The sequence below is a fragment of the Tetrahymena thermophila genome (assembly GCF_000189635.1).
Source record: "Tetrahymena thermophila SB210 genomic scaffold scf_8254813, whole genome shotgun sequence".
NCBI lineage: Eukaryota > Ciliophora > Oligohymenophorea > Hymenostomatida > Tetrahymenidae > Tetrahymena > Tetrahymena thermophila.
Genome location: NW_002476569.1, coordinates 563,997 through 576,994, shown reverse-complemented (window position 1 = coordinate 576,994; position 12,998 = coordinate 563,997). Strand labels below are relative to the sequence as shown.

The 12,998-nt window shown below is 18.8% G+C and overlaps 3 protein-coding genes across 3 annotated transcripts in view; all 3 read right to left on the bottom strand. All coding sequences in view use genetic code 6, as the record gives it.

Moving 5' to 3' along the window:
- Nucleotides 1–4,537, bottom strand: part of TTHERM_00367560 (kinase domain protein) — a gene marked incomplete at both ends in the record, with an annotated part of 5,932 nt that extends 1,395 nt beyond the window's left edge. The window contains 18 exons of the mRNA XM_001007471.3: nucleotides 1–26; nucleotides 132–221; nucleotides 288–377; nucleotides 478–564; nucleotides 613–702; nucleotides 764–850; nucleotides 923–1,012; nucleotides 1,071–1,157; nucleotides 1,231–1,314; nucleotides 1,369–1,560; nucleotides 1,851–1,943; nucleotides 2,002–2,025; nucleotides 2,117–2,218; nucleotides 2,403–3,444; nucleotides 3,499–3,679; nucleotides 3,846–3,895; nucleotides 3,952–4,122; nucleotides 4,186–4,537. The exon at nucleotides 1–26 is cut by the window's left edge and continues 148 nt beyond it. Coding sequence (XP_001007471.3) covers nucleotides 1–26; nucleotides 132–221; nucleotides 288–377; nucleotides 478–564; nucleotides 613–702; nucleotides 764–850; nucleotides 923–1,012; nucleotides 1,071–1,157; nucleotides 1,231–1,314; nucleotides 1,369–1,560; nucleotides 1,851–1,943; nucleotides 2,002–2,025; nucleotides 2,117–2,218; nucleotides 2,403–3,444; nucleotides 3,499–3,679; nucleotides 3,846–3,895; nucleotides 3,952–4,122; nucleotides 4,186–4,537 — 2,938 coding nt within the window. The remainder of the gene's footprint in view (nucleotides 27–131; nucleotides 222–287; nucleotides 378–477; nucleotides 565–612; nucleotides 703–763; nucleotides 851–922; nucleotides 1,013–1,070; nucleotides 1,158–1,230; nucleotides 1,315–1,368; nucleotides 1,561–1,850; nucleotides 1,944–2,001; nucleotides 2,026–2,116; nucleotides 2,219–2,402; nucleotides 3,445–3,498; nucleotides 3,680–3,845; nucleotides 3,896–3,951; nucleotides 4,123–4,185) is intronic.
- An 885-nt stretch (nucleotides 4,538–5,422) lies between these two features.
- Nucleotides 5,423–11,760, bottom strand: TTHERM_000365561 (kinase domain protein; the record flags this gene model as incomplete). Its single annotated transcript, XM_012795479.1, has 24 exons — nucleotides 5,423–5,561; nucleotides 5,615–5,704; nucleotides 5,912–6,001; nucleotides 6,062–6,151; nucleotides 6,378–6,467; nucleotides 6,521–6,610; nucleotides 6,675–6,764; nucleotides 7,036–7,125; nucleotides 7,196–7,285; nucleotides 7,545–7,667; nucleotides 7,734–7,823; nucleotides 7,881–7,970; nucleotides 8,035–8,124; nucleotides 8,174–8,260; nucleotides 8,338–8,427; nucleotides 8,515–8,622; nucleotides 8,674–8,721; nucleotides 8,807–8,896; nucleotides 10,050–10,224; nucleotides 10,411–10,921; nucleotides 10,969–11,037; nucleotides 11,082–11,125; nucleotides 11,184–11,354; nucleotides 11,412–11,760. 24 exons carry the CDS (start codon nucleotides 11,758–11,760, stop codon nucleotides 5,423–5,425), a joined length of 2,994 nt encoding a protein of 997 aa, XP_012650933.1.
- A 1,052-nt stretch (nucleotides 11,761–12,812) lies between these two features.
- The window catches only part of TTHERM_000365550 (transmembrane protein, putative), a gene marked incomplete at both ends in the record, with an annotated part of 332 nt that continues 146 nt past the window's right edge, over nucleotides 12,813–12,998 (bottom strand). Inside the window, 2 exons of the mRNA XM_012795478.1 lie at nucleotides 12,813–12,906; nucleotides 12,987–12,998. The exon at nucleotides 12,987–12,998 is cut by the window's right edge and continues 146 nt beyond it. Coding sequence (XP_012650932.1) covers nucleotides 12,813–12,906; nucleotides 12,987–12,998 — 106 coding nt within the window. The remainder of the gene's footprint in view (nucleotides 12,907–12,986) is intronic.

Below are 12,998 nucleotides of genomic sequence, written 5' to 3'. Positions count from 1 at the left end.
AACTAACCTTACCTAGTTAGCAACCCCTATTTTATGTATAAAAATATAAAAGAAATAAATAATTCCAATTTAAATATAATCTTAAAATTATTTTTATATATATCACTTTTATTTAATTAATTTTAGTTTACTTTATAAGAAGTTTAAGAGACTTTAAATGGCTACATTTTTATAATCCCAATCCAATTTAATTTAAATCTTCATTATTTATTTATGAAAACCTTTAAATTAATAATAATATTTAAAAAAATAATTTTATATATTCCTTAATAAATAAATAAACTTACCAAAATGCTAGATCTAAACTGATTAATTTTTTACACTTATAAAAACTCATATCAATACAGTCTGAATTAGATATGATACAAAACGTTTTTCTTATTTTTTAAAATTAATTTTAAGTTTTCTTTTACTTACTTACTCATTCTTTTTAATCAATTTAATATCATTTTTATAAATATTTATTTATTTATTTACTCTGAAATCATGCTTAAGTGAGTTAAATTTTTTAATTTTTCAAAGCAAATATTTTCTTCTTCTTCTCCTCTTTTGAAAACGTTTGAACTAATAAGATAAAATATTAAATTTATTTTTTATTTAAAAATAATTTACCGTGCATTTAAATGTAAAGAATTCAAATTTTCACTAGATTTAAAGATTTTTATTATATTATTTATTTAATTTTAATTTAAATCGTTAATTCTTTTTAATAAAAAAATATAGTTATTTATTTATTTATCTATCTGAGTTAATATTTTTTTACGATAAATCTAGAGTCAAATGAGTTAAACTTTTGTAAACTATGTCTTCTATTTATGTTTCATTTATTGTGTAATTCAATTTATTTGACCTATGTAAAAATATATTTATGCTATATATATCCTTTTCTACTCTCAAATTTATTTTAAAGTATGTATTTTACGATAAATCCAATTCTAAGAATTTCATGTATTCCAATGACTAAAAACTTTGTAGTATGTCAATTAAATCATTATAATTCATACCGGTTGAACTTTTTTTATAAAATTTAATTTAACCAATTTTATTTTAAATTTAAAACCAATATTTACTTAAAATCAAGTTTTAAAACAATTATATTTTTGAACTCTTTCAAGTGATTTACAAATTGATGACATCTTTAAATAATTTAGCAATTTCTATAACAATATATATTTTTATTTTTATCCTTAAAATTAATTTATCAAAATAAATATAAATATATATTCTAACCTTAAATTAAAGCTCAAAAAATTCAAATTTTGAATTTGAGTTAAGCAATAAGCAATATCTAATATATCCAAAGTAGTAATTCCGCTAAAATATATTAAAGATTAAATTATTAAAAATTATTTTTGATAGTTTGTTTACTATAACCGCAAATCTAAATCAACTAAGTTTTAACATTAAGCTAACCCTTAAGAAATATTAGGTACTCTTTGAGGAACCTCTTAACAAATAGATCCTAACGAATTTTATATTGTCAAATCTAGCTTTAGAAAACAAAGATTTTTACACCGTCCTATTAAATTACCAATAGATTCTTCTCCTACAAAATGGGTTCTAATTTAAATAAAAAACTAAATAAATAAATAGTTTTTAAGTAGAAAAATTTAATATAAATATTTTTTTATTTAAAAATCGATTAGATATAATAAATAGATTGTGATTTAAACACTCTATTAACTCATTATGAATATAGAAATATTAAATTTTAAATTAAACTAAAAAAAATATTTTATTAAAATTTTGTGATTTGATAAATTAATTAATTAATTAATTAGTTTTGAAACTTTCTTGTTTATTCATTAAATCAAATAATGAATTAAATAAATTTAAATTTAAATACTTACTTTAATTTTAGATTTAGTGATATTAAATTTACTAAATTAAAGCATAAATTTAGTTAAATACAAAGTAAGTCTTAGCACATATCTGTTCTTTTCCTACATATAATAAAATTTTTATTTTATGGTTAATTATTTAAGATAATAGTAAATTTACAAATATTCGTAGCTATTATGATAACTAAATTTATTTCAGATGAAGTTAATGATTAATAATTTAATTAAAAATGAATAAATAATTATTTATTAAATATTAATTAATAGTTAAATACTGATAATAAAATTCGACATTTAAACTTAGAAATCTCATCTTTTAGCATTCTTTTAAGAATCTTACCAGATTCATAATTTCTTCTTCAACACTACCTATATCTCTAATAAAAATATTTTATTCTAAATAAATAAATTAAAATTTATTAAAGAAAGAAGTTTATTCAAATAATATTTTTAAGCTTTAAAATTTATCATTCATAAAATATTTAATTAATAACTTTCAAGTTTAACAAATTAATAAATAAATGAATAAATAATAATTTAAATATGTAATTAAGAATTTACTTTAATTCAATTTCAACTATCCCATAATTATATTATTGAGGTATTTATTTGATATCAATAATATTTATTTATTTTTGATAGTCGTCATCATCTTTTTCATAAAATGGCTAACAGTCTTCAATATGAAAATTTTTTATTATTTTCTAATTGTCTTATTTTAATTGTTAAATAAGCAGATTCAAATCATTTTGAACTTATGCATTTTTTATTAAACAGTCATTATATTTTTATATTTAAATTTTATTTTTTGTAATTTTAAATTTTAAAATTAAATTCAAAATTAATTATTTTATGTCGACTTTAATTAAAACTTTTTTTTCTTTCTAATTTTTTTAATCTTTTTTCTATTTTTCTTACTGATATTCTTGTTTAATTTCCTCTTAAGAATTATATTCAGTTTCATCTTGGATATCCACTTGAGATATATTTTCTTCTTCAGAAATATTTTAATCTAAATCCTTCTTATTTTACTTTTTATCTTTATTTTTTTTATCTTTTCTCTTATCTATTTATTCAATTTCCACATAAGAAACATTTTCTTCCTCATCACTATTTTAATTTAATGCTTTTTTATTTTTAGTTATTATATTGTTTTATTATTGATTTCCTTATTCAATTTCCTCATAAGAAACATTTTCTTACTCAGAAATATTTTAATCTAAATCCTTCTTATCTTTCATTTTATCCTTGTTTTTTTTATCTTTTTACCTACTTTGTTTTTCAATTTCTTCATAAGAAAAGTTTTCTTCTTCCTAAATATTTGAATCTTTTACCTTTTTACTTTTAGTTTTTTAATCTTTTTTGTTTTTTTATTCTTGATTTTCTTATTCAATTTCCTCATAAGAAACATTTTCTTCCTCATAGATATTTTAATCTAAATCCTTCTTATTTTTTTTATCTTTTTACTTATTTTCTTATTCAATTTCCACATAAGAAACATTTTCTTCCTCAAAAATATTTTCTTGATGATCTAAATCTTAAGGTTCAATATCTTGAGTTTCCATATTTTACTATATATTGATAAGTTTAAGTTATTATTCATCTATTTTAAATTTATTTAGCTCTTGTAATAAACTCAAAGGATAACTCCTTTTACTTAGATTTGGCTCTACCATTTTGCTTAGAACTTTAGTTACAAATTCATCATTATATTAATTTGGAAGATCAGGAAAAACACTAATCAAATTTTAAGTTTTTAGATTTAGATACTCCATGCCTTTCAGTTTTCTTTAAAGTAGAGCTTCAAGAAGAATCACACCTATAGAAAAAACATCAGCCTAAATACAAAAGATTTGATGAGGTACATAAATAATAGATAAAATAAAATATTTACAGTAATTTTATAAGGTTTATTCTTATCAATAACTTCGGGTGATTAATAATTCAAATTTCCTAATTATTGCTTAGAAAAAATTAAAATCAACCAGAGATATTTAAAATTACATCATCATAATCATACTGTGAATCAATGACTTAAGAAATATTTATTGAAGCTAATTAATCAAATTTTAATTTAATTATCTTTTAAGCTAATTAATTAATTTTTTACTTAACAAAAATTAGTTTTTAGATATGCTGTAAAATATTTTGTTTGGTTCAATATATTTTAAGACTTTGTCTTTCTCTTATAACAAAATTAAACCTTTTATAAGCTGATACGCTAAAGCATAAACTTATGTGATTGTGAGATTGTTTTACTCAAGAACTTAAGCTAAAGTTGCTTTATATTTTATATTTGAAAATTTTAATTTTTAATGATATTATTGATTATTAGAATAAAAACCTTCACAGTATTCTGTGATGATTGCAGTAAAACCATATTTCTAATCTTAAATTAATTGAATAAACTTAAGAATATATTTCTCTTCACTCAAGCTATCTTAAAAATCTATTTATTTATTCAGTTTTTCAACATTTATTTTGGAGTTGTACTCATAATTCAAGATTTTAATAGCTACTTTGCAATTATGATTATTAGCAGACTTGGCTTATACTACAATATTAAAGTGGCCTTTTGAGATCTCTCTTTCGTATATATAATCATACTTCTTTAAGAAATCTTAAATTAACTGTCTTTATTTAATTTAAATTTAGTTTAAGCATTAAAAGAGCTCTTATTTCCTAGTGGAATACATTTTTATTTCTACTTTGTTATTAATTTAATTTCAATAACTATCTATCTATCTAATCTATTTAGTTATTATAAAGAAAACAAATTATTAAAATAAATAAATAAATAATTAATTAATCTTTAATCACAATTTAAAATTCATAAAATCTTATTAATACAATACAAAAAACAATAAAATTCTTCAAATTTTTAAAAAATTGAATTAAGCTTATTTCTTAAAAATAGTAAAATATGGATGAATATATTCAGCTAGTAAATTTGTAAATATAGTAAACATTTTATATTTTGTCCATTTATTTGATGTTGAAATAATTAAAAATAAATAAATGAAAAAACCAGTATTACTTATTAAAAATTTAAAAATATTGATAGATTATATTCTTCAAAGAATTTAGTATAATTTACATTATATTTGGATAATAAGATACAATCAATATTTTATTATTAATCACATTAAAATAAATGAAAATAATAATATGCTGAATAGGTATAAAATTATAAAGAATTTAATGAAAAGAAAGTGGGATAAAGACTATTTATTGATGGGTAAAGTGGGAAAAAAAGATAAAAACATATATTTATTTCCGATCTAAAATTTTTCAATTTATGCAAATAAAATTTTCATTTATTTTTTTTAAATTTTCATCAGGAGCTAAATTGTTTATGTATGTATGTATGTATGTATGTATGTATGTATGTATGTATGTATGTATGTATGTATGTATGAGTGTACTTTTTTGGCTACTAATAAAAAATTGAATTTATAATCAATATAAAATTATTTATTTTTCTATTGAAAAATATGAATATGAATGAATATTTAGATAAGTATGCTTATTTTATTTATTTTTTAAAAGAACAACAAATAAAAGTAATAAATACACAATATTCAAAAAATTATTAATTCCTTCAATTTTTGGCACTTTTGTAATAAAATTTCTTCTAAATTTTATTTTTCTACTTCATTAATTTGATTATCAACTGATAATTTATTTAGTTTAAATTAGTTAAATTGCTAATTCTTATACCTACATTATATGATAAGTAAATAAAATAATTGTTTTATTTGCAATAATTTTACTTGAGACTTAAATTAAGATAATGAAGTTATTTGCAACTTTAAAAGTGCACAGAAATATCATTTAGTCCTAAATTGTCAAAAGTATTTCCTCTGCCAAACATAATTGATAATATTAAATAAGTTAAATTATAGTATTTTTATAAATCAATCAATCAATCAATCAAAAACAAAGATAATGCTTTCTATCTAGTGATGTATTTAATGTAATTTAAAATTGTTAATAGATATATATTACTAAGATATATATAACTAACTCTCTTTTAATTTTAATACCAAAAAATAAATAATAAATTTTACTCTAAGTGTAAACTAGCCTTTTTAATACTCAAGCATTGTGAAAAAATAGCCCCAATACTTTTTGCAGCTTGATTCTAAAGCTTATTCCTACTGAAATATATTTAAATACTATTCAGTTTATTAATTAATATAATTAAATTATTGATATACCTTAAATTTAAGCTTAGATCATAAATTTTTGAGCATTTTTTCAAACAAAATGCTAAAACATGCACTGAACTCAATTTCATATTAGTTTTACTATAATTTAGATAATATTATTAAATTAATGCCTCCTTAAAAGCTTTTATTAATTTTTGAAATAATGCACTCTTAACTAAAAGATTTAATTAAACATAAAGGGTATTTTATTTAAAATTATTAAAAAAATTTAAAAAAGAAAACTCTTATTTGATGGAGATAAATAAAAAATTTTGGTAATAAATATGATTATTTCGATATTATATTGATTAAAAACAAGCTTTACCTTAAATTAAGTGACAAGTATGTTATATTTATGCATGCTTATATTCCTTGTGCAATACTTTTAATACCTTCTTTTCCAATTTTATTTGACCTGTAGAAAAATTAAAAAGTTGTATTTTAGTCAAAGAAATCCATAAAATTTACTCAAGATTCAGACTTAAATGTTTGAGGTTTTATAATTTTGAGATACTCTGCCCAAATAATTCTGCCTGATCTATTCCGATATTATTTTAGCTATTCAAACATAAATATAGAAACTTAAATTTTTTTTTGAAATAATTAACAAATATTTATTCACCTTAAATTAATGTCAAGAAATTCATAATTTATGCATTTAGATAGACTTAAGGTAAAGTCATTAAAACCTTTTTATCCTAAATTATTATTTCTTTTTATAAAAAATTTTTATTTTTTTCTGATTTATATAAATTAAACTTCAAATAAAATAATTGATTAGGTTTTTAGAGCAAAATATTAGTATTTTTTGAAACAAATATATAGTTTAGATAAAACTTTAAACTTTCTAAATTATTAATTGAAGTAAACACTGAAAAATAAAACTAAATTAATTGTAAGTTCTATTCATAAAATAAAATAAAAATAAAGATTTAATTAAAACAAAAATTTAATTAAATAATAAATAAATTAATTGAATTTACTCAAGATTAAGTTCTAGCTCATTGATATTCTAGGATTCTTCTAGACTGATTCCGATATATTTTAAGCCTTCAACATCAACCCAATTTTCTCTTTTTTAATATTAAGACAAAATTTAATAAAAAATTCAAGTAAAATATGTATGTATATATGTATAAATACCTCAATTAAAGATTCAAAGATTTTATATTTTAGCACTTTTTTAAGGAATCTGCTATTAATTTAATTTAATCTATCTATAGAGTGTTACAGCTAATTATTTATTTTAAATGAAGATTAGGTTTTTAAGAAATAAATTTTATTTAATTTAAAAATTAGAAGGATTTACAACTTTATTTAAATTCAAGTAAAAATTAATTATATTTTTTATTTTAAATTTATTTCTAATTCAAATTTTATATCTGTATTTATTTATTTTTATTTATTTATTGACTTATTTTACTTGCTAAAGGTAGATTCTAGCTTAATTATTAATAAAGAATTATTTAAATACAAATTTATTGATAATTACCTAAGATCAATTAAAAGAGTAGAGATTGATGCTAATTTTTATAATCCAAGGCATAAACACTAGACAAATTGTGAAACTTTACTTTAATAATAAGCCAAATAATGCTATTGATTATGAATAGACCTTTATCATAATAAAAATTAATTAAATTAAACTCATTAAATAGTATTTCTTTCATATTTTAATTACTAAAGATATAAAGAAAAAGAATCTAAACTGCTGCAGTTTTCTATTCCCATCAGGATTTGTTATATCGCTTCTATTGAAACGAAATTAAAGCTTTAAAAAATTAATTTTTAACAGTTTAAATCACAAAAATAGCTAATTTAATTTTACTCCAAATTGATACTGAAATTGGCCAAATTTTTACATTGCTACAAGGATTTTCCTAACTTATTGAGATTTATTTTTTCAGTGAAATTTTAACTAATTGAATTAATTTTGTGGATTTTTATCTTTTTTACTTAAAATGTTTGTTTATTTGTTTTACCTTAAATTAAGATCTAAAAAATTTAATTTTTCTAATTTTCCAATCGACTCAGCTATATTATCCAAATCTTTTTATTCCATACTAGTAAATCTATTAAAAAATTTTTTAATTAAATATTATAACTTATCAAAAATTTTACCTTAAATTTAAATTTAAAGAAATTAAATTTTGGTTTTTAGCCAATGCTTAAGCTATATAAGAAACTCCTTCTCGTAAATAATTAAAGCTTTTAAAATATTAATATTAAAAGAGTTTGAGCTGACAAATTAATTAATAGTTTCCAATATTTAAAATAACACATACCTAATGTTAAGGCTCAAAAATAATATATTTTAAGATTAATTTAAATAGTTGGCAATATTCTAAGCACTCTTAACACTTATATCATTGTTACTTATTCATAAATAATGCAATTAATTTATAATCAAAATAAAACTTTACAAAAAATATTTTTAAATCAAAAAATTTGTTGAAAAATACGATAAATTAAGGTTAAGTGATTTCAAATTAGTGCATTTTTATAGGGTTTGCATGATAAAGATAATTCCTTCATCTTCCATTTGCTTTATTTTGTTTATTTAACTTTGCCTTTATCAAAAATAATTTAAATTAAATTACAAAGTTATTAAAAATAATTACGATAAGAATAAGTCTTTTTTATTATAATCCTTTAGGTTATATGAGCCACTTTTAATATTTTTAGTAAAAAATTTAATGATTAAGATGATTGATTGATTTATAAGCATTTCATTTCAGGTAAAATATTATTTACTCAAAGTTTAGATTTAAATATGTCATTTTCTAACATCTTTATAAAGCCAATCCTAAGAACTAAGCACCTTACCCAAAAATTCTATCATATCTAATTCAATATAATTTTAAATTAATTAAATTAAAATATAGTATTTGATATAATAATAAAAATTATAAAATTAATTCCCAAATAAGCATGAATGTTTTTTATTTTATTAAAAGCGAAAATTTTATATAATGTTAATAAACTTGAGTATTATCCACAAAATTAATCCAGTTTAACAATAATATTTTAAAAAAATTAGGTAAAATATAATTAAACAATTCTTACCAAATTTTAATTTTGAATTAAATTATTAATTTATTTTAATAAAAATATTTTCTAAAGCTAAAAAAAATTAATTAATTAATTAATTAAAAAAGTATATCAAGCTGAGATATTACCAAATATTTTTTAAGTATATCAATACAATTGTAAAAGACTTTAAATGGTTAATCTTATATCAAAATATTAAAATAAAATATAATTAAAAATCCTGCTGCTGATAAAACATCTAATATCTTCTAGTAGGATAACTAACTGTGGTACACATAGAAATGTGAATATTTAAAATGAAAGATAGAATTCCTGCCCTGAGAGCGTAAAGTAATATTGTATATGTGATTGATTATTGGAGGATAATTGGCATCTGGGTAGAACAGCATTTTTTGATTTTGTTAGATTTTATAGGGTTACTATCTATCTATCTATCTATCTATCTATCTATAAATTGAAAAGTATCTAACAAGTTTTACTTTTTTTGTTAATATTATTTATTGATCGTAATGAAATCTTTATAATTTTTCTACTAAAAATTAATTTTGTTAGTTAATCACTTTGCAATACTAAAATATAATGAATGATCACTATTTATTTATTAGCAATTATTGAAATAATATTTAGAAATTAACATAATTAAATTAAACATTATGTATAAAATAAAAATTTATTTTCTGATATATTTATTTTGATATATTAAATGAAAAATAGGAAACTTTCTGTCATCAAAATATTTAATTTTAATTTTTTGTAAAAATTATATTTCAATATTTAAAATAAGACTCTCAATATTTTTATGCACTTATATATGAACTTTTACAGTAAGTAATTAAACTGCAATGCTTTCTTTAGATAAATAAAACCCTAAAAATTGGAGTTATAAAAAGCTGAGGCGTTAAATTTAGAATTTAATATATTGGCTTTAGGATAAATAAAAAATTACCTAAAATCAAAGTTAATTATTTCATATTGTTCGGCTTTGTTAATATCTTTAATATTATTGATTTTAATTTCCTTCTTATTGCTTTCAAATTCTATTTAATCCTCAGTAATATCTGACTTCATATCAGATTCAGATGATACTATTCTATTTTCACACTTTTACAAAACCTTGTTTTCTTTTTATTAATATAAATAAATCAAAACATTGTTGATTCTAAACTTCATTTTTTTTTTTTGACTTTAGTACTTCAGTTAATTTTTATTAATTTTTAAGCTTTATTATATTAATGTATTTTTATTCAAAATAAAAACTATGATAATTAATTAGCCTCTAATAAAATATTTTTATTAAATTTAATTACCTTTTTTTTGATTTATTTAACTTGATTTGGCTTGTAAAGGTTGACCTTAATCTATTATTTAGTTGTCCTGTTTGTGAGATTTTACCAATCTGGTATATGCTTGTAACAAATTTTCTCCTTCTCCTTCTTACTTTATTTATCCTTTAAGTTTAGGATCTTCCTCTTCCTCTATTATTTCCTGCTGTTCTGATTCCTCTATTTACTAAAATTCTTATTTTACTTCTTATTTACATTGAATAGTAACTTCTAAATTTAAGAATTTTAGTTATTTTTCATCCACTTTTAACTTATTTAATTATTATAGTAATATCAGTGGTTAATATCTTTTATTCCTATCTGGATCTAGCATTCTACATAAAATATTGGTGACAAATTCATGATTTTTTTAACTTTATATATCAGGAATAACTTCAATCAAAGATTAACTTTTCAGCTTTATATACTCCATACCTTAAATTTTTCTTTAAAGTAATGCTTCGAGGATAATTACCCCTACAGAATAAACATCGTCCTTAAAAATAAAGAATTAAATAACTTTAAACCAAACAAATAATTTACAGAGGTATTGTACGGTTTGATCTTATCGATAACTTAAGGTGATAGATACTTCAAGTTTCTTTTTTAATGCTAAATAAGATTAAAAAAGTAAAATATTTTACAAGTTTAATTACTTCTTTTTTAGAGTTTTCTATAAATTTAGAAAATCTATGATAGGCTTATTTATTTATTAAACAACAATATTTTTATTTATCTTTAAGATCAATATTATTTACTTAACAAAAACTAATTTTTAGAAGAACTGTAGAGAATATTTTATGGTTAAATATCTTTAATTACTATTCCTTTTTCTTAGAATAAAAGTATTCCCTTTAATAGTTAATATGTTAAAGCATATATCTAGCTCATAGTAAGGTTGTTGTTCTCAAGGATAGAAGCTAAATTTTCTAAATTGTATTTTAAACATTTTTATTATTTTAAAAACAATCTATTTATCAAATTACTTTCATAATTCTGAGTCACAATAGCAACATTCCCATACTCCAAATCTTAAATAGATTAAATAAACTAAAGAATATACTTCTCATCAGCCAAATTTTCTAAAATTTTTACACATTTCTCAAGTTTTTTGTGATTAATTTTTTTTATCTAGTTATTATATAGTATTTCGATTGCTACTATATTCTGATCAATTAAAGATTAGGCTTGAACAACTAAAGAAAAACGATTATTTATAATGTCTTTTACATAAACATATTGATTGTATCTTAAGAATTCATCGATTGTTTGCTTATGAATTAATTATATTTTATTATAGTAGTTTAGCAATTCTTAAGCTTTTACTTGATACATTATTTCTACCTTTATAGTTTTTATTATTCTTGCAATACAAATTATAATTAAAAAAAAACTTGTCAAAATGCCAAAAAAAATCTTCAGCTTAAAAAATACTAATAATCATCGAATGATAACATGGTTATTTATTTATTTATTTTTAATAATTAATAAATATAAATATCTACAATAAAATATAAAATCCATTATTTATTCAAATAGCTGATTAAAATATTTAATTATAGATATAAATAAGCAGCAGGATAAATAAATGGCTTCAGTACAAAAAAATTAAAAAATAATTTTATGCATATAATATGTATTTCAATAAATAAATTGAAATTATTTCTGGTTAGTTTTGTTTAATTTCTTTTTTTAAAGTTTGCTTATCAAATGAACTCATTTAGTTTTCTTCTTTTTAATTTGAGTATTATTAAAAATTTAAATTATTTCATTTTAAATATTTTACTTACAGATTGTTTGTTTTCAATGATTTTTGCAAGTGATTTAACATTGTATTTATAATAGGCTACCCTATTAAAATTATTTTCATTATCAATAGTAAATTAAAATTATTAAATAATTATTATTTTGTTAAAAAAACTTAAAGAAAAAAATTTAATAGCTAAATGATCATTAATAATTATGGCAATACAATTTATAGCTTCACTTGATTTATAGCTTATTAGGATTTAATTAATGTATTAATAATTATAATAAATATTTTAAATAAATTTATGAATTCAAAAATTTTACTTAAACTCCAAACTGATATTTTTTTAATTAATATATAACCACTAAAATTTTATACGATATTTTTCTTAATATGTTTAACAATATAATTAGTTCTAATATATTGTATCCAATTATGATATTTATAAAGAATAAACTTTATTTAAAAATTTTAAAAATAAAAAATTTTTTTAAAATTATCCGTATAAAAACATAAATAAAAATTACTACAAGATTTACAAGATGTTTAAAAGTAAAATAATTTATCAAATTAATTTAAATAGCCTTTAAAATAGTTAAATAAATTATTAAAATATATAATTATAACTTAGTATATTTCAATAGCTATATAAAAATTGCTTCAAGGCTAAACAGTTTTATTTTATATCTAATAAAATAATTTTTTTATCTTCTTAACTTACTTAGTTACCCCTATTTGATTTAAAAGATAATAAACAAACAAACCAATATATTTTATCAAACAAAATTTTTTTTTCTTACTGAAAATCTACTTTTAAGGATTC